The sequence below is a fragment of the Dendropsophus ebraccatus genome, chromosome 14, assembly GCF_027789765.1.
Source record: "Dendropsophus ebraccatus isolate aDenEbr1 chromosome 14, aDenEbr1.pat, whole genome shotgun sequence".
NCBI lineage: Eukaryota > Metazoa > Chordata > Amphibia > Anura > Hylidae > Dendropsophus > Dendropsophus ebraccatus.
Window position 1 is genome coordinate 12895388 of NC_091467.1, and position 21705 is coordinate 12917092.

General features: G+C 44.6%; 1 protein-coding gene across 2 annotated transcripts in view; it reads left to right on the top strand.

Moving 5' to 3' along the window:
* The window catches only part of SLA2 (Src like adaptor 2), a 28170-nt gene extending 15211 nt beyond the window's left edge, over positions 1 to 12959 (top strand). For both annotated transcript variants that reach the window (XM_069952612.1, XM_069952613.1), the window contains exons 2-8: positions 1 to 122; positions 3557 to 3656; positions 4347 to 4433; positions 5934 to 6037; positions 10864 to 11013; positions 11412 to 11541; positions 12490 to 12959. In XM_069952612.1, coding sequence (XP_069808713.1) covers positions 47 to 122; positions 3557 to 3656; positions 4347 to 4433; positions 5934 to 6037; positions 10864 to 11013; positions 11412 to 11541; positions 12490 to 12640 — 798 coding nt within the window. In that variant the 5' untranslated portion in view covers positions 1 to 46 and the 3' untranslated portion in view covers positions 12641 to 12959. The remainder of the gene's footprint in view (positions 123 to 3556; positions 3657 to 4346; positions 4434 to 5933; positions 6038 to 10863; positions 11014 to 11411; positions 11542 to 12489) is intronic.
* Positions 12960 to 21705: the final 8746 nt, after the last annotated feature.

Genomic DNA, 21705 nt, shown 5'->3' on the forward strand with positions numbered 1-21705 from the left:
ATTTTTTACTACTTAAGGATTTTCACTACTGGAAACAACACAAGGAATGGGAAGCTTGCCCAGCAAAAGGGGATATTCCGCGATTGCGACCACCATGTCCAACACTCAGATGGGCCCGGCTGGTAAGAATGGGGACTCCTACCACTCACTGATATATATTTATTTATTTTTCAATAAATCAACAGTACAGGTGATTTTAAGAATCTTTGTAATTGGGTTTATTAGGCAAATATACCATTATCTGCATTCAAAAAGACTTTCCCCAGGTCCCCCCCCCCCTCCTCTCTCTCATACACTGCTCATTATCAGGAAATCTCGACTCTTTTACATCATTCATGCCCTGTGTAACCTATGGAGAGGGGAGAGGGAGATTAGTCACCAGCAGAGAGCAGAGAACAAAGGATTACACAGTGGGACCTGTGTGAAAGCCGGTATTCAGAGGTCAGGGAGGTCAATGCTGACTTCAGAGGAGATAGCCCGGTGATGTAGCTGTAAATTAACTCTTTGTTGTCCTGTTTTGGTGCCTCAACTCCCTCCACCCCTCCCCTCTCCATAGAGAACCATGAAGACAGGGGGGGAGAACTTCAAACTGCTTTCTCATGATAAAAATGCATTTTTCGGCTAATAAACCCAATTACAAAGTTTCTTAAAATGGCCTGGACTATTAATTTCTGCAAGAAAAATTAAACAACAGTTACACTTTACGTAATTTCTGTTACACTATGTTCCCAACAGGGTAAGGCTATGTTCACACAACGTAAAAAATAGAGAAAAGGCGGCCGCTTTTGCAATTTTAAAAAATTTCCATTATTGCCGCGATTTATCTGACTGCAATGCAATGCAGTCAGTAGGAAGACAGACGTCCACAATGTATTATATGACGGACATTATCGCAGCGGACGTCAAAATAATGATCATGACAATTATTTTCGAACGTCTTTTGCAAACAGCGGACGTTTTTTATTAGTTGTTCACGCACAGTTTTTCTTTTGTCACCGTTCTTTCTCCGTTCAATTAAGCCGCATCCAAAGTCCAATTAGTAATCCAAACTAGTATAATGTACCAGGAGCCGTCATTGCACAAGGGAAGCCAGACAGCTAAATGACGTCCGTTATTTCAGACTCAAAATGACGGACGTCATTTTAAACGGAGCTAAATAGCCTTATCCAATATTATGAAAATCATAGCTTTTTTCTTTCAAAACAGCACCACCCTTATCCTCAGGTGGCTTGTGGTGTTACAACTTGGCTCCATTCACTTCAATCTGAACTGCAATACCACACCCAAACTGAAGACATGAGGGGTGCTGTTTTAATCTTGAGACTTGCTACTCTAGGGGGCAGCATCTCTTTAAATAAGATGCCTAATTTGGGATCAATGCATCAGTACCCCCCTCCCCCACAGGCAGGGTCTTAAATAGCCTAAGTTTCAACAAAGGGGATATTAGGAAATTAGAGCAAGTCTTGTGCTCTGTTAAGTTATCTGCATTGGCGTAGTCCCGGAGGACCCCTTTAGTCTGAAGAACCCTCAGCATTGCACACACAGCCCCATTAGTTCTACTGCGGCAAACAAGATGGTTCTTCATCTTCTCTGAGGGTTCCGAGTGTGGAATGAGTTTCTGGGCAGAGTTTATAAATAAATTGTTAGAATTACGGAGGATTGTAAACCAGTGCAGTGTCCTACCGCGCCGTGCCAGGGTCCACCTCCCCGCAGTGCTCACTTTTTCCATCGCTCATAGTGAAAGATAAGATAATAATATGCAAATAGGAAAGAACAAGGAGGCCTGTGTTAGTTGTTCTCTGAACCCAGTGAGGATGTCTATACAGCTCAAACATTTTTTTTAAGTATTCCAGTATTTATCAGCTGCTGTATGCCCTGCAGGAAGTGGTGTATTCTCTTCAGTCTAACACAGTCCTTTCTGCTGCCACCTCTGTCCATGTCAGGAATTGTCCAGAGCAGCAGCAAATCCCCATAGAAAACCTCTCCTGCTCTGGACAGTTACTGACATGGACAGAGGTGGCAGCAGGGAGCACTGTATCAGACGGCAAATAATACACCCCTTCCTGCAGGACATACAGCAGCTGATAAGTATTGGAACCCTTACATTTTTTAAATAGAATAATTTACAAATCTATATAACTTTCTGAAACCAGTGGATTTGAAAGAAAATTTTTTTTGACAGAGTACCCCTTTAAGTGTTTAAAAAACATTTGTTTGTAGTCTGTTATAACGGAAACGCATAGATCTGCGTAAGAATCGTAGACAGCAAACATATAAAAAAATGACATAACTTTGAAAATTTCTTTTTAAATACAAAAATCGTACTAAAGTCCCAGCAACAACGGGAAGAGAAGTGTTGAGCTGTGTCAGCAAATTCCCATGTGAGCCGCTGCTAAATAACTTCTTTTTAGTCCAGGACCCACTTTTTTCTTCTTTGGCCGTTTATGCCAATTGTCTCTTAAAATGGCTGGTGTGCAAATTGCATCGTAGCATTTTCTACTGCAAAAAAAATAAAAAATAAAACATGAAACGGCTTTAAAAAAAAAATTTTAAATAAAAAACAAGCTCAAAAAAATTTAAAAGCACAAATGAGTGACAAAAATCTGACTTTGCATGTAGTCTGAAGGTAGACATAACCTTTAAAATGGGCTCTGTTCCCGCTCTGTCCTTGGGGCAGGAGACAGACTTCTATTGAAGTTTATGGGACCATCTCCTGTATTGAGATAAGGAGAGAAGTGCTCAGATGCGTGCTTCTTCCCACTCATTCTAGTGATCCTGGTTGTGTGTAAATGACACCTTAAAGTGACACTGGCCCCCTCTTTCTGTATGAGGACCTCACTCTACACAGCTGTAAAGCCTAAATTCTGCAGTTTTCATACCTTACTTTATTACAGATTTCTTGGTGCAGTGAAAAATGCTTTTTTTGGGGCGGATTGTGCCATCTGGGCGGGCTTTGCCACTTTGCCCCTCCTACATTGACACTGTAGGCCCTGCCCCTCCACGACCTCATTGGAATGGGCTGACCTAGAGGGGGTTGGGCCTAGACTTCTTGGTTGCCCGTTCCAATGGTCGCCGGGGGGGTGGGCGGGGGGCTGGGTGGTTGGATGTGGGGGGGATGCAGATGATGTCACAGAGGGAAGAAGTTGGATGCAGCCCTAGGGAGTCCTGGAAAACATGGATACAGCCATAGGCCATAGACTGTATCCACCAGGACTCCCTAGGGCTGCATCCAACCTCTTCAGCCCCCGGTAATCAAAGGCTGCACGCTCTTCTCTAATGTTGATATATTATAGCTGGTGGCCACCAGAAGGACATCTACTCATAGCAATATATCATGTATTACTGATGGACGTGAATGTAATATGAGAAGCCTCCTTCCATCTTCTGCACACAGATCCCTATTTAGAGAACTGACTGGTTTGCTGTAACATACGGAAGTGTGCAGGGTGTCTTTCCCACTCGCTCTCAGTGTCCCGCTGCTTCATTTGCAGAGCTTCTTCCTAAGCTGTCGGACATTTTCTAGAGCGCTTTACAGACATGGCTTTCTGTTTTTCAGCAGTCAACAAGTGCGTGTTTGTGGCTTTGTACAATTTCCCAGCCGTTGGCCAAGGTGATCTCAGCATCCGACTCGGGGAGCAGCTGAACGTCCTGTCCGAGTAAGTGACCTCAAACTGCACAGGCTGTATCCATTATATAGGTAGATGTAATTACACTGTATATGTTTTCCGTAGGTATCAACCCAACTGTAACATGCTCAAGTCCGAACATTCCGCATTGGATTCTCGGTAGCTGAAGAAGTTGGACGCAGCCCAGGGGAGTCTGGGAAAACATGGATACAGCCATAGGCCATAGGCTGTATCCACCAGGACTCCCTAGGGCGGCATCCAACCTCTTCAGCCACCGGTAATCAAATGCCGAATGATCGGACTTGAGTTGCTCCAGCTCATCTCTAGAACAGAGAGTCCAATGGAGAAGCTGCAGAATGGTAGACAGTCCATGTTCTACTCTATGGTGCATCACTATGGCTCTGTATCGGGACAGTATTCTTGCATTACATCTAGGGCATCAATATATAGTAGGAGAACTAAAGGGATACTCTACTGCCTAGCAGACTGCTATGTGCCCCATTACAGCTCCATACAAGCTCCATTGTGGTCTGCGTTCCATTCATTGTATGATTTAGGCTATGTGTATATATTCACACACATTAAAAACACAGAAAGGCCACGACCACACACCGTCTGTCTTTGGCCGATTTATTAATAAAAGGGGTTAGACCCAGCTCGGTATAGGTGACGTCCACGATCATGTTATAAGACTATGACCAATGCATGTTGTTTTCATAGGGACGGCGACTGGTGGAAAGTAAAGTCGGTTTTTACTGGAAAAGAGTGCTACATGCCTAGAAATTATGTCGCCAAGGTGTACAACAGGTAACTATACGGATGGTGTCACCAATGCAACAACTGGACAAAGTCAAAGAAATATGGGGGCATGGGTTCAAATCCAAACGGAAAATATCTACATGATATGTTTGTTTATTATTATTATTATTATTATTTGTATATCATTGTTATTCATTATTATTATTGTTATTATTATTATTATTATTTAAATATTAAGATTTATTAATATTATTTGTATAATATTATTACTTATTGTAATTTGTATATAATTCGGATTTATTAATATTAATATTTGTATATTATTATTTTTTTTATATATTATTATTATTATTATTAGTAGTAGTAGTAGTAGTAGTAGTATATTGCTAATATTTTTTTTTATTATTTATGCATTATTATTATTATTTCTTCTTCTTAGTATATTATTATGATTTGTTTGTATATTATTATGATTTATTATTATTTGTATGTTACTATTTTTCATATATTATTATTATTATTTGTATATTAAGATTAATTAATATTATTTGTATAATATTATTACTTGTTATTATTTGTATATAATTAGGATTTATTATTATTAATATTTGTATATTCATATTTTAATATATTATTACTAGTATATTGTTAATATTTTTATTATTATTTATACATTAATATTATTATTATTTTATTATTATTTTATTAGTATTTTATTATTATTTATTTGGATATTATGATTTATTATTATTATTTATATGTTACTATTTTTCATATATTATTATTATTAGTAGTATATTATTCTTATTATTTATACATTATTATTATTTATTTGTATATTAATCATATTGTGGATAAGTATACTATATATGTGCTAAGTTACTAGTAGCACTTAGAGTTCTACAGTGAAAATCTTTTTCTTTCAAATCAACTGGTTTCAAAAAGCTATACAGATTTGTAATTTACTTCTATTAAAAAATCTCCAGTCTTCCAGTACTTATCAGCTGCTGTTTATCCTGCAGGAAGTGGTGTATTCTGCCCAGTCTGACACTGTGCTCTCTGCTGCCACCTCTGTCCATGTCAGTAACTGTCCAGAGCAGTAGAGGTTTTCTATGGGGATTTGCTACTGCTCTGGACAGTTCCTGACATGGACAGAGGTGGCAGCAGAGAGCACTGTGTCAGACTGGGCAGAATACACCACTTCCTGCAGGACATACAGCAGCTGATAAGTACTGGAAGACTGGAGATTTTTAAACAGAAATAAATAACTTTCTGAAACCAGTTGATTTGAAAGAAAAAGATTTTTGCTGGAGTACCCCTTTAAGATCTCAAAGCTGATATAGTGCATTACCTGCAAACATTGCATTACACGTACCCTGAGACAATCCCAGTATTTTTATATGTGTCACAGTATACAGAAGTGACATTATGCTCACACTGAACTTCCCCTATCCAAATATATCGCACAAGAACTTTCCACAACATGATGCCTAAGGAATCAGGTAGTTCCTAACCACAAGTTCCTCATGTTTTTTTCCTTTTTTACAGGTGGTTGTATAAGGGTATAAACCGGGTGAAAGCAGAAGAGTTACTTCTAGTGAGCTGCAACCGGAGCGGTTCCTTCTTGATTCGAGAGAGTGAAACCAGAAGAGGTACAGACCAAGTGTTTCTTCTTCTCTAGAAAACGATAATTCGTCCCCAATCACACCGAGAAATCTATAATGATAAAGATAACATGCAGCGTGATCAATGAACCGGCAGCTATTCACGCCAATACAGGGTAATGGGCAAACAGGATGGAGTAGCTCAGGATCAGACTATACAGGGTTAACTTAAAGGGGTACTCCAGCGGGGAAAAAAGTGCCAGAGATTTGGAATTTACTTCTATTATTAACAACAACCATGAAGACACATAGACCTGCACAGAAGCTGCATCCACAATATGGTGGACTATGGTCACAATCTAGATCAGGGATGGGGAACCTTCGGCCCTCCAGCTGTTGCAAAACTACAATTCCCATCATGCCCGGGCAGTCAAAGCTTTGATGCGAATTGTAGTTTTGCAACAGCTGGAGGGCCGAAGGTTCCCTATCCCTGATCTAGAGTGATGTATGCTGCTGTATGTCCTGCAGGAAGTGGTGTATTCTTTCCAGTCTGACACAGTGCTCTCTGCTGCCACCTCTGTCCATGTCAGGAACTGTCCAGAGCAGCAGCAAATCCCCATAGAAAGGAAAACCTCTCCTGCTCTGGACAGTTCCTGACATGGACAGAGGTGGCAGCAGAGAGCACTGTGTCAGACTGAAAAGAATACACCACTTCCTGCAGGACATACAGCAGCTGATAAGTACTGGAAGACTGGGGATTTTTTTAATAGAAGTAAATTACAAATCTATATCTGCTATAAGTCTCTTTGAGGGGGTCGTACTTTCAGAGAACGTGGTTGTCTGCCCTCAGGAAGTCCTCACACCTGTCACACAGTATGTGGTGTGAGCTGTGGAAACGATGCATTGTAGTAACAGGAAACCATACAGCCCGGTATTCATACGCAGGTGCAGATCACTATTCAGCCATTGTCATGTGTAAGTAGGTCCTATAGTGCATATCGCTGGGGGTTATGGTGGAGTATTAGTGTGATCCAGTAGAAGGGTACAATTATTTACAGGTATGGTGTTGAGGATGCATAGTTGGGAATCGGGGTTAGATACATTAGGGAAGCATTAGGCTTAGGCAGGGCCGGTTTTAGACAAAATGTGGCCCTGGGCAAAGTTGAAGGTGGGGCCCCAAATGCTAAAACATTGTAGCAGCAATTTAAGGTCCCGATACTTTTTTGTCAGCGGTTGGCGCGCTGCTCGAGGTGGGGTGATCTTCTGTGACCTTAAATAAGACCCCTCTGTGCCCTATATAGTAGATAGGTCCCTCTGTGCCTCCATAGTACATATAGTCGGTATCCCTCTGTAGGTAATTCTTCTGGTAGTTACCTCCACCACCCAGTATGTAGTATCCACCAATATAGGAGGCATCTCACTGTAGGTTTTACACCTGTTAGCTAGCCCCCTGATAGTTGCCCCCTCAGCAGATAGCATCTCCACTGATAGTTAAATGCCCCCCGCCCCCAGCACATAGCATCTCCCCTGTTCCCCCCCCCAGCACATAGCATCTCCACTGATAGTTGCCCCCTCAGCAGATAGCATCTCCACTGATAGTTAAATGCCCCCCCGCCCCCAGCACATAGCATCTCCTAGGGCTGGGGTGATGTGGGCAAAAAATAAAATCTCGTTTTTTCTTTTCTCGATTTTTTTTATTTATTTTTTGATGGGTGTAGTAGTATAGGCATAGTGGATAAGGGGTGTAGCAATAGTAGAAGCATATAAGATGAGGGGTGTAGTAGTAGATAAGGGGAGTAGCAGTTTTGGGAGTAGTAGTAGTATCAGGAGTGGAGGTAATAATAGCAATGGTAGTAGAGCAGTATTGGGGGTAGTAGTAGAGCAGTATTGGGGGTAGTAGTAGAGCAGTATTGGGGGTAGTAGTAGAGCAGTATTGGGGGTAGTAGTAGAGCAGTATTAGGGGTAGTAGTAGAGTAGTATTGGGAGTAGTAGTAGTAGACCAGTATTGGGGGTAGTAGTAGAGCAGTATTGGGGTAGTAGTAGAGCAGTATTAGGAGTAGTATTGGGGGTAGTAGTAGGGCAGTATGGGGGTAGTAGTATAGCAGTATTGGGGGTAGTAGTAGAGCAGTATTGGGGGTAGTAGTAGAGCAGTATTAGGAGTAGTATTGGGGGTAGTAGTAGGGCAGTATGGGGGTAGTAGTAGAGCAGTATTGGGGGTAGTAGTAGAGCAGTATTAGGAGTAGTAGTAGGGCAGTATTGGGAGTAGTAGTAGAGCAGTATTAGGAGTAGTATTGGGGTAGTAGTAGGGCAGTATTTGTGGTAGTAGTAGAGCAGTATTGGGAGTAGTATTGGGGGTAGTAGTAGGGCAGTATTGGGGGTAGTAGAGCAGTATTTGGAGTAGTATTGGAGGTAATAGTAGGGCACTATTGGGGGTAGTAGTAGAGCAGTATTAGGAGTAGTATTGATGGTGGTAGTAGTAGGGCACTATTGGGGGTAGTAGTAGGGCAGTATTAGGAGTAGTATTGGGGTAGTAGTAGAGCAGTATTAGGAGTAGTATTGGGGGTAATAGTAGGGCACTATTGGGGGTAGTAGTAGAGCAATATTAGGAGTAGTATTGGGGGTAGTAGTAGGGCAGTATTAGGAGTAGTATTGGGGTAGTAGTAAGGCACTATTGGGGGTAGTAGTAGAGCAGTATTAGGAGTAGTATTGATGGTGGTAGTAGTAGGGCACTATTGGGGGTAGTAGTAGAGCAGTATTAGGAGTAGTATTGATGGTGGTAGTAGTAGGGCACTATTGGGGGTAGTAGTAGGGCAGTATTAGGAGTAGTATTGAGGGTAGTAGTAGAGCAGTATTAGGAGTAGTATTGGGGGTAATAGTAGGGCACTATTGGGGGTAGTAGTAGGGCAGTATTAGTAGTAGTATTGGGGGTAATAGTAGGGCACTATTGGGGGTAGTAGTAGAGCAATATTAGGAGTAGTATTGGGGGTAGTAGTAAGGCACTATTGGGGGTAGTAGTAGAGCAGTATTAGGAGTAGTATTGATGGTGGTAGTAGTAGGGCACTATTGGGGGTAGTAGAGCAGTATTAGGAGTAGTATTGATGGTGGTAGTAGTAGGGCACTATTGGGGGTAGTAGTAGAGCAGTATTAGGAGTAGTATTGATGGTGGTAGTAGTAGGGCACTATTGGGGGTAGTAGTAGAGCAGTATTAGGAGTAGTATTGATGGTGGTAGTAGTAGGGCACTATTGGGGGTAGTAGTAGAGCAGTATTAGGAGTAGTATTGATGGTGGTAGTAGTAGGGCACTATTGGGGGTAGTAGTAGGGCAGTATTAGGAGTAGTATTGGGGGTAGTAGTAGGGCACTATTGGGGGTAATAGTAGAGCAGTATTAGGAGTAGTATTCGGAGTAGTAGAGCAGTATTAGGAGTAGTATTGGGGGTAATAGTAGGGCACTATTGGGGGTAGTAGTAGGGCAGTATTAGGGGTAGTATTGGGGGTAATAGTAGGGCACTATTGGGGGTAATAGTAGAGCAGTATTAGGAGTAGTATTGGGGGTAATAGTAGAGCAGTATTAGGAGTAGTATTGGGGTAGTAGTAGTAGGGCACTATTGGGGGTAATAGTAGGGCAGTATTAGGAGTAGTATTGGGGGTAATAGTAGAGCAGTATTAGGAGTAGTATTGGGGGTAGTAGTAGAGCAGAGGAGAGATATGGGGGTACTTTATCATACAGGATACTGTGTGATTCAGCACCCACCTCCATCATGTACTGCTCAGGGCCTGGTGCCCATAGATACAGAGGGAGGAGGGCCCTGAACAGTATATGGTGGAAGGGGGGACTGCATCATACAAGATCCCCTTCCCCCTTCCTGTATACTGTTCGCTAGGCTAGTATATGGGGAGGGGGTTACTGTTTTATAAAGACACCCGAGGCTCCGCCCACCCGCGGCCGTAAGCACCGCCCCCTGGCCGCAAGTCCCGCCCCCAGTCTCCGTGACCCTCTACCCCCCCCCCCCCCCGCGCCTCCCCAACACCCCCCCCTCTATTTCTTTACCTGGGCTTGCCGTTCCTCCTCCTCTGTAGGGCACAGGCAGCTCTGCAGGAGGGGCGCTCCGTCCTCACAGCTCAGCTCCTTCGTTCATTAGTGGAGCAGAGGAGCTGCTTGTGCTGCTCTGCTTCCTGCTCCACTAATGAAGGAAGGAGCTAGGGGGCCCCTGGGGGATGGGGGCCCTGGGCAAGTGCCTACTTTGCCCCCCCCTAACGCCGGCCCTGGGCTTAGGCTATGTTCACATCGGCATCGGCAACAACGGCCGTACTTAAGGCAGTGTGGAACATTGCCTCTTGTTCTATGGGATCCCATGCTGGCCCGCAAAGAACTCACATGTCAGTTTTCTTCAGTGAATTGCGGCCATAAGAAACTCTGTCAGTTCAGACAATGAAGCGAGCGGCTCCGGCCGCTTGCTTCATTGTGTGCTGCAGGGAGTTCTGATGCGGGCGTGCACTGATGCGCCCGCAGCAGAACACTATGGCCATAAAGATCCTCTTGGCAGAGACCGGCCGTTCCGTGACACGGGAACGGCCGGTCCGATACGACATGGGAACATAGCCTTAGAAAAACATGGCCACTTTCTTCCAGAAACAGCAAGACTCCTGTCCTCAGTCTTAATTTGGATTTTGCATCTCAGTTCCATTGAAGTTAATGGAGCTTAATTGTAACACCACACACAACCTAGGAATGAGAGTGGTGCTGTTTTTGCTAGAAAGTAGTAGATTATTATATTATTACATTTACTGCAACCCATGAAAACGCAGCTTAGATCTGCATCATTGTGGTGACTATAAAGCCTCGAGTTATATCTAATAAACCATTATTATTGCAGGCTCCTATAGTTTATCGATCCGGAAGTCAAATCAATCAACAAGGGATTCTATCAAACATTATCGCATCAATCAGCTAGAAAATGGCTGGTTTTATATTTCACCTCGTCTGACCTTTCCCACACTCCAGGATATGGTGGACTACTACTCCGGTAAGACCATGGAAAGATATACAAACCTAACTACTTCCTTAAAGGGGTAGTAAAGTTATATAGATTTGTAATTTACTTCTATTTAAAAATCTCCAGTCTTCCAATACTTATCAGCTGCTGGATGTCCTGCAGGAAATGTTTCCAGTCTGACACAGTGCTCTCTGCTGCCACCTCTGTCCATGTAAGGAACTGTCCAGAGCAGGAAAGGTTTTATATGGGGATTTGCTGCTGCTCTGGACAGTTCCTGACATGGACAGAGGTGGCAGCAGAGAGCTGCAAGAATACACCACTTCCTGCAGGACATACAGCAGCTGATAAGTACTGGAAGTCCACAGTCACCAGTATTGGATAGATCCTTTTATTTGTGCCCTTACTTGTTTTTTTTTTTCCCTCCCTAGAAATGGCAGATGGAATTTGTTGCATCTTAAAGGAGCCCTGCGTTTTACAAGTCTTCGCCTCTCCCTCCGCTCTGACGGCAGAAGCCACGATTGTCAGGAAGCCAACTCTGAATTGGAGAGACCTAGATAGGTAAACTGCAGATATGTTTTAAGGAATGTCGGAAAAACCTCAAGCTCCTTTTTAATCCTATCTGAACATTGCGGCCCAGACTTATTATTTAAAATTTGCCAGAATCTGGTGTAAAGTGAAACTGGCTCAGTTGCCCCTAGCAACCAATCAGATTCCACCTCTCATTCCTCACAGACTCTTTGGAAAATGAAAGGTGGAATCTGATTGGTTGCTAGGGGCAACTGAGCCAGTTTCACTTTACACCTTGTTTGATCAATCTCCCCCACTGTTTTATACAATTTAGAGCAATCCTGCTGGGTTTGACAAAGGGGTGTGACTCCTGTAAAGGGGCGTGGTCTAAATGCATCCAAAAATGTGCCAACATGCTGTTACCCTGATTTAAAGTAGGCCAACTAATACTTGTTTTAGGGTAGACTGTAGATTGGGAAATACGTAAGATTAAAGGGGTACTCCAGACATAAAATAGATTTAAATCAGCTGTTGTCAGATAGTTATACAGATTTGTAAATTACTTTTATAAAAAAAAAAATCAAGTCTTGCAGTACTTATCAGCTGCTGTATGTCCTGCAGGAAGGGGTGTATTCTTTCCAGGCTGACACAGTGCTCTCTGCTGCCACCTCTGTCCAGAGCAGGAGAGGTTTTCTATGAAGATTTGCTGCTGCTCTGGACAGTTCCTGACATGGACAGAGGTGGCAGCAGAGAGCACTGTGTCAGACTGGAAAGAATACACCACTTCCTGCAGGATATACAGCAGCTGATAAGTACTGGAAGACTGGAGATTTTTAAATAGAATTAATTTACAAATCTGTATAACTTTCTGATACCAGCTGATTTAAAACCCTTTTTCTTCCTCCGGAGTCCCCCTTTAATGGAGTTCAAGATATAGTAATAAATTCTGGATACGGTGCTCTCTTGTCTATGCTGACCATGTTTTTCTGTTCCCCCCAGCTCGGCTTTATTTAGCGAGGACGCCGGCCTCAATGATGACGATTGTCCGGTGAGCCTGGGTCTCCGGGAGGCGGTCAGCTCCTATATGTTTATGACAGAAGAGATGGACTCAATGACGGCTCTGGAGAGGGAGCATCTGTGGAAGACATAGCGGCCTCCCCTCTATATACCTATAGACTTCAGTGGATGAGCACTTGTTCAGGAAGACGTTGCAGGCCAGCGCTGTACGACCGGTGCCGCAGAGGACGGGACTATATTTATGGCAGCCGGGCTGCTTTATCATTTATTATGAGGAGATCTGCCGCCCTGAATGGTCCTTCATGGATATGGACTCTGTATACTAGAGCCAGCGACTAACTGAGTGACCGCAGATACAGACAGACTGCGGGGAATTCAGCGCAATAGAATATGGAGGTGAATGTGAATATAGTGAATATGTGTGCGAATGATGATACCAATAAATGACCAATAAACACTAATGGTGTCCAGTCCTTGAAACGTATAGAATATATATATATATATATATATATATATATATATATATATATAATTAGTGGTTCCTGACATGGACAGAGGTGGCAGCAGAGAGCACTGTGTCAGACTGGAAAGAATACACCACTTCCTGTAGGACATACAGCAGCTGATAAGTACTGGAAAAAGAGATCAATTTTACCAATGATACCAGTATATAAGTAACTATACCTAAAAACGCTGGGGTGAAGCAGCAGGTAAGGTGACAGTTTTGTGCCATGTGGCAAATCATTATTACCACCACATAATGACTAATACCACCATACTGTTACTGAATAAAATCCATTATTTAAACACTTATATTACCCATAATACCAGTGTACACATAATACCGCCACACCAAGAACAAATAATACCGTCACACCATTGCCATTACTCTCACCACGCAGTAACTGTATTGTTACTGAATGAAATCCACTATATAGGACCGTATAAGTGACCGTATAGAGGGAGATCGAGGTCTATGCACTGCAGACCTTATAAGTGATTACAGTGCAGTTACAACCAGTGACATACAAGGGCATCTTCTCTGCATGAATTGCAAGTGGTGCTTTTGCTAATCGATGTTGTTTGCTTTTCCTTTTCTTCTTCATCTGCCTCAGCCCATCATGAAGACTTCTTCTCACTCTTCTCCGGAGAATTTACCAGACAAACATTTAAGGCTCCTCGCTCCAGCACTTATCTCTGTACAAACTCTTTATCTGTATTGCTTCTCTTGGTAACAGTGCTATCTCTGTGTCTCTATATACCCACTTTGGACCCAATATGGGCCTTCAAAAAGCAGGCTGCTTTGTGTCCCCATATAGGAAACATGCCTCCTCTGTACTTCCATATAGTATAGGAGGTCTTCTCTGTGCCTCCTTATAGTATAGGTCCCCTCTGCGCACCTGTGTAATATAGGCCCCCCTGTGCCTCTATAAAGAAGTTATGCCTCCATATAGTAGTCATGCCTCCCTGTGCCCCCATATAGTAGTTAGGCCCCTTTGTGCATTGAGGTAGGTAGCCTCCCCCTCCCCCAGTTGTAAGCCCACCCAGTAAGTGATAACCGAAGAAGTACAGACCGAACGGAGCATGCTCGAGTTGCGCTATTGGCTGATCACATCTTTTGTGCGGCCCTTTAAATCATTGTTAGTCAACTGATTCGGTTAATATGTTGTAAGAACTTTCGTTATCGTTCGAGTGACCTGGTCACACAATTGATCAGGCCTTGTAAAGTCTCTGCAAACGCTCTCCAATCTCGCTGTCACCTGTGTATGCATTTGCCATTTCTTCCATTATCACACTGAATTGCAAAACAAAAACAAAATGCAATCAAGACGGCTAGTAATATAAAGGCAATGCAAAATCTTTGTCTAAAGGAAGCTTAATAGAGCTTCCTAACAGAGGGTGTTATCCTGAAGGCAACACATCACAGCATGTCATCAGGAGAGGCAGGACAGCATGTCATCAGGAGAGGCGGGATAGCATGTCATCAGGAGAGGCGGGATAGCATGTCATCAGGAGAGGCAGGACAGCATGTCATCAGGAGAGGCGGGATAGCATGTCATCAGGAGAGGCGGGATAGCATGTCATCAGGAGAGGCAGGACAGCATGTCATCAGGAGAGGCGGGATAGCATGTCATCAGGAGAGGCAGGACAGTATGTCACCAGGAGAGGTAGGACAGTATGCCATCAGGAGAGGCAGGACAGCATGTCATCAGGAGAGGTGGTACAGCATGTCATCAGGAGAGGCAGGACAGCATGTCATCAGGAGAGGCAGGACAGTATGTCATCAGGAGAGGCAGGACAGTATGCCATCAGGAGAGGCAGGACAGCATGTCACCAGGAGAGGCGGGATAGCATGTCACCAGGAGAGGCAGGACAGTATGCCATCAGGAGAGGCGGGACAGCATGTCATCAGGAGAGGCGGGATAGCATGTCACCAGGAGAGGCGGGATAGCATGTCACCAGGAGAGGCAGGACAGTATGCCATCAGGAGAGGCAGGACAGCATGTCATCATGAGAGGCGGGATAGCATGTCATCAGGAGAGGCGGTACAGCATTTCATCAGGAGAGGCGGGATAGCATGTCACCAGGAGTGGCGGGACAGCCTGTCATCAGGAGAGGCGGGATAGCATGTCATCAGGAGAAGCGGGATAGCATGTCATCAGGAGAGGCAGGACAGTATGTCATCAGGAGAATCGGGATAGCCTGTCATCAGGAAAGGTGGTACAGCATGTCATCAGGAGAGGCAGGATAGCATGTCATCAAAGGAGGCAGGACAGCATGTCATCAGGAGAGGCGGGACAGCATGTCATCAGGAGAGGCAGGACAGCATGTCATCAGGAGAGGCGGGATAGCATGTCATCAGGAGAGGTGGTACAGCATGTCATCAGGAGAGGCAGGACAGCATGTCATCAGGAGAGGCAGGACAGTATGTCATCAGGAGAGGTGGGACAGTATGTCATCAGGAGAGGCGGGATAGCATGTCATCAGGAGAGGCGGGACAGCATGTCATCAGGAGAGGTGGGACAGTATGTCATCAGGAGAGGCGGGATAGCATGTCATCAGGAGAGGTAGGACAGCATGTCATCAAGAGAGGCGGGACAGCATGTCATCAGGAGAGGCAGGACAGCATGTCATCAGGAGAGGCGGGATAGCATGTCACCAGGAGAGGCAGGACAGTATGCCATTAGGAGAGGCAAGACAGCATGTCATCAAGAGAGGCGGGATAGCATGTCATCAGGAGAAGCGGGATAGCATGTCATCAGGAGAGGTGGGATAGCATGTCATTAGGAGAGGCAGGACGGTATGTCATCAGGAGAATCGGGATAGCCTGTCATCAGGAAAGGTGGTACAGCATGTCATCAGGAGAGGCGGGATAGCATGTCATCAAAGGAGGCAGGACAGCATGTCATCAGGAGAGGCAGGACAGTATGTCATCAGGAGAGGCGGGATAGCATGACATCAAAGGAGGCGGGACAGCATGTCATCAGGAGAGGCGGGACAGCAAGTCATCAGGAGTTGCGGGACAGCAAGTCATCAGGAGAGGCAGGATAGCATGTCATCAGGAGAGGCAGGACAGTATGTCATCAGGAGAGGCGGGATAGCATGTCATCAGGAGAGATGGTACAGCATGTCATCAGGAGAGGCAGGACAGCATGTCATCGGGGGAGGCGGGACAGCATGTCATCAGGAGAGGCGGGACAGCATGTCATCAGGAGAGGTGGGACAGTATGTCATCAGGAGAGGCGGGATAGCATGTCATCAGGAGAGGCGGGATAGCATGTCATCAGGAGAGGTGGCACAGCATGTCATCAGGAGAGGCGGGGTATCATGTCATCAGTAGAGGCAGGACAGTATGTCATCAGGAGAGGCAGGACAGTATGTCATCAGGAGAGGCAGGATAGCATGTCATCAGGAGAGGCAGGGCATTGTGTCATCAGGAGAGGCGGGACAGCATGTCATCAGGAGAGGCAGGACAGTAGGTCATCAGGAGAGGCGGGATAGCATGTCATCAGGAGAGGTGGCACAGCATGTCATCAGGAGAGGCAGGACAGTATGTCATCAGGAGAGGCAGGACAGTATGTCATCAGGAGAGGTGGCACAGTATGTCATCAGGAGAGGCAGGACAGTATGTCATCAGGAGAGGCAAGACAGTATGTCATCAGGAGAGGCGGGATAGCATGTCATCAGGAGAGGCAGGACAGCATGTCATCAAGAGAGGCGGGACAGCATGTCATCAGGAGAGGCAGGACAGCATGTCATCAGGAGAGGCGGGATAGCATGTCACCAGGAGAGGCAGGACAGTATGCCATTAGGAGAGGCAGGACAGTATGCCATTAGGAGAGGCAAGACAGCATGTCATCAAGAGAGGCGGGACAGTATGTCATTAGCAGAGGCAGGACGGTATGTCATCAGGAGAATTGGGATAGCCTGTCATCAGGAAAGGTGGTACAGCATGTCATCAGGAGAGGCGGGATAGCATGTCATCAAAGGAGGCAGGACAGCATGTCATCAGGAGAGGCAGGACAGTATGTCATCAGGAGAGGCGGGATAGCATGACATCAAAGGAGGCGGGACAGCATGTCATCAGGAGAGGCGGGATAGCATGTCATCAAAGGAGGCAGGACAGCATGTCATCAGGAGAGGCAGGACAGTATGTCATCAGGAGAGGCGGGATAGCATGACATCAAAGGAGGCGGGACAGCATGTCATCAGGAGAGGCAGGACAGTAGGTCATCAGGAGAGGCGGGATAGCATGTCATCAGGAGAGGTGGCACAGCATGTCATCAGGAGAGGCAGGACAGTATGTCATCAGGAGAGGCAGGACAGTATGTCATCAGGAGAGGTGGCACAGTATGTCATCAGGAGAGGCAGGACAGTATGTCATCAGGAGAGGCAAGACAGTATGTCATCAGGAGAGGCGGGATAGCATGTCATCAGGAGAGGCAAGCCAGCATGTCATCAGGAGAGGTGGGACAGTATGTCATCAGGAGAGGCGGGATAGCATGTCATCAGGAGAGGCAGGACAGCATGTCATCAGGAGAGGCGGGACAGCATGTCATCAGGAGAGGCAGGACAGCATGTCATCAGGAGAGGCGGGATAGCATGTCACCAGGAGAGGCAGGACAGTATGCCATTAGGAGAGGCAGGACAGTATGCCATTAGGAGAGGCAAGACAGCATGTCATCAAGAGAGGCGGGACAGTATGTCATTAGCAGAGGCAGTACGGTATGTCATCAGGAGAATCAGGATAGCCTGTCATCAGGAAAGGTGGTACAGCATGTCATCAGGAGAGGCGGGATAGCATGTCATCAAAGGAGGCAGGACAGCATGTCATCAGGAGAGGCAGGACAGTATGTCATCAGGAGAGGCGGGATAGCATGACATCAAAGGAGGCGGGACAGCATGTCATCAGGAGAGGCGGGACAGCAAGTCATCAGGAGTTGTGGGACAGCAAGTCATCAGGAGAGGCAGGATAGCATGTCATCAGGAGAGGCAGGACAGTTTGTCATCAGGAGAGGCGGGATAGCATGTCATCAGGAGAGGTGGTACAGCATGTCATCAGGAGAGGCAGGATAGCATGTCATCAGGAGAGGCGGGATAGCATGTCATCAGGAGAGGTGGTACAGCATGTCATCAGGAGAGGCAGGACAGCATGTCATCGGGGGAGGCGGGACAGCATGTCATCAGGAGAGGCGGGACAGTATGTCATCAGGAGAGGCGGGATAGCATGTCATCAGGAGAGGTGGGATAGCATGTCATCAGGAGAAGCGGGATAGCATGTCATCAGGAGAGGCGGGATAGCATGTCATCAGGAGAGGCGGGATAGCATGTCATCAGGAGAGGTGGCACAGCATGTCATCAGGAGAGGCGGGGTATCATGTCATCAGTAGAGGCAGGACAGTATGCCATCAGGAGAGGCAGGACAGTATGTCATCAGGAGAGGTGGGATAGCATGTCATCAGGAGAGGCAGGGCATTGTGTCATCAGGAGAGGCTGGACAGCATGTCATCAGGAGAGGCAGGACAGTAGGTCATCAGGAGAGGCAGGACAGTATGTCATCAGGAGAGGCGGGATAGCATGTCATCAGGAGAGGCTGGACAGCATGTCATCAGGAGAGGCAGGACAGTAGGTCATCAGGAGAGGTGGCACAGTATGTCATCAGGAGAGGCAGGACAGTATGTCATCAGGAGAGGCAGGACAGTATGTCATCAGGAGAGGTGGCACAGCATGTCATCAGGAGAGGCGGTACAGCATGTCATCAGGAGAGGCGGGACAGAATGTCATCAGGAGAGGCGGGATAGCATGTCATCAGGAGAGGCGGTACAGCATCAGGGGAAGTTAGCAGAGGCTCAAGGGTGGTCCTGAAGACATGTGCTGGGCTCAGCAAGGTGAGTATATTTTATTATATTATTTCATACCGAGATGGACTCATGTCAGCAGGGATAGCCTGCTAAACCAATCTCTGGCCACATCAGTGTCCCATCTCAATCAGTGATTGGCTAAGCAGGCTGTCACTGAAGAGTAGAGTCTTTCATAGATGTAGAAACTTAGAGGGAAGAGCAGGGCACCAGAAGATGTCACACTGGGAACTAAATACAAAAAATGTTAAATACTCAGATAACCCATTTAAGGCTGGATTCAGCCATTCCTTGTTCGCTTCTTGAAACACGGACGGCGAATCTTTGTACTGAACTGTTTCTCCGCACGGCATGATGTATCAATATCATGTCGGGTGGCGGGAAACAGTTTGAATCTCTGCGACAGAGCTACGTGGCTCAGTCACCACAGTCCCGCAGAGTTTCAAACAGCACATACAGCAGCTGATAAGTACTGGAAGACTAGAGATTTTTAAATAGAAGTAATTTGCTAATCTGTATAACTTCTTGCACCAGTTGATTTGATTTTTTCCCCTCTTTAATTGTAAAGTGTAATTGTAATTTCATGAAAACTTTGACTATGTCAGCAGTTTTCATCTCTGGGGTCTGGGTGCTAAAATCCCACCAGTCTTCCCATCTCTCTCTTCCCTGCAGGACACCGGCTCATAGGCTTTCTATGGAGACTTTGGGGAGAAACAGTGCCCAGCTAAGCGCTTCTCTCTGCTCCTTCTACCAATGGGTAGGGGGGCAAGGTTTCTGCGGCATGTTTTTGAAATGACAATTTCACAGCCTTAGCCGTGTAAGCCCCAGCTAGAGAGTCCTGGCTGAAGCTTATCTCTCCTAGAGCAAAGGGATCAGGTTGTGATTTTCCATCATGTCCAACGCCTATCACCTCAGACGTCATCCAGAGCCCCATACATTCTACGGCCAAGTAAAGTATAAGGTGTATGGAAACCTTAAGGCTGGATGTATTCATTCTGATTCTGGCTGAAGACAGCTGTGGATTTCCCATTGTTTTCACTGCGCTGTGGTAAGGGTTGGTGGGAGGAGAGCTTGTCAGGCTTTATCTACATGAAACTGAAATTGCCTTGATCCTCCTCATCTTTTTTTTTTTTTGCACCTTGCCTTTGTATACATAACGTGAGTAGGTGGGCAGCATTATGAAAAACCTGCGGTGTGTCGCTGTGCGTTAGGAACAAAGTAGGGTACATTCAGGCATAATAAAGTAATTTTATCAGAAAAACGTAAATGTCACAGACACTTCATACAAGGCGGAAAAGACATTTTAAGTCGGCACGTAAACAAGTTCCTAACAATGATCAATCCATTAACCTAGGTGCTGGATCGCAAAGAGTTTTAACATTATAAGAGTCAACATTATATATATGGCCAAACTGCGCTCCACGCTCCCTCCTTGGTCTTTTCTCCGTCCAGAAAAAGAGACCAAACACAGGAAGTCCCCGTCCTTTGCCGCTCACACAAGGAAAGACACCTGTCCATCATGCAGGTTGTATATCAGCTGAGGACAATAATTTAGGCTAATTATATTATTACCTATTACTAATTTTATTATCAGCTCTGCAGCTTACCAGGAGACAATGCTCTTTGTTATGTAACAATTCAGTCAGTATAATATCAGTGTATGGTTACAGAGGTTTTGGTGCTGTGTTACAGGAGAGCTGACCGTACAATGCAAGCAGCCCCAGGATTCTCTGCTACTGAATGTGAATGGGCAGCAGCTGTATTATTAAGCTGTATAGACTTGTCCCGCTTTGTGTAGAATGCCTGCCAATCAATATCAAGCCATGTCTGTGAGCGTGCAAAGGACTGGGACCTGTGTCTGGTCTCCTTTTTTGAACAAATATTGGCACAGAAGGAGCATGGAGCAAAGTAAGGGAGACACCTAGTTGACATATGTATAAAGTCTATTTAAACATAGAAAACCTAATAAAACTGATTTATCTGTTGATTTCTTAATTTATTTATTTTTTAAGCCCCCCTGAAAATATAAATTACTATATGGAAACTATAAAAAAAATTATAAAAGTTATTACAAATGGCTGAAAATTAGTCCTTGTATGATAGAATGAATAGTTGGTGTTGGTACAATTATATTCAGCGTTATTCATGATATATTTTGGTGCTTCTAACAAGGGTTATCTACATAATATGAAGAATAAAAGTTTTCTGACCTGATCACAGCTACAATTAAATATTATATAAATCAATATAAAGTGACATTTATTGTGAGGTTAAATAACAGAGTCTAAAAAAACTAAAGTTACCCTGCAGTCACATTAAAAAGACCCATTTATTTTATTTTTTATTTATTTTATTTTTAAGGAATAAAATATTAAATTTATCATGCAGTTAAAAGAGATACACAATGTATATAATGAACAAATATAAAAAAAAAATACAAACATAATAAATAGAATAAGGTCTTTTTAAGCTATACATTAGTGTATTTTCAATGTATTACTTGTTTCTTTTCACTCACAAAAAAAAATAAAACGAAAAAATAGCTGCAATAATTGTTTTAATTTTAAATGCAAAATTTAAGCTTGGTTTACGTACAGCAAAAATAAAAGCTCAAGACGGCCATAATTGTGAGTGAAAATAAAACAAAATGTGTGGACGATTGAAAAAAACAAAAAAAAACAAAAAAAACTGGCGTATTTTGCTAAAGCATTTGGTAAATGTATTTATTATTTGGACGGTAGTAAACAATTACAGCTGTTATTTGGCAATTTCCCATTGACTTTAGTATAGCACATTATTAGGCTATGTTCACACAACGTTTTTTCAACTCCGTTTAAAA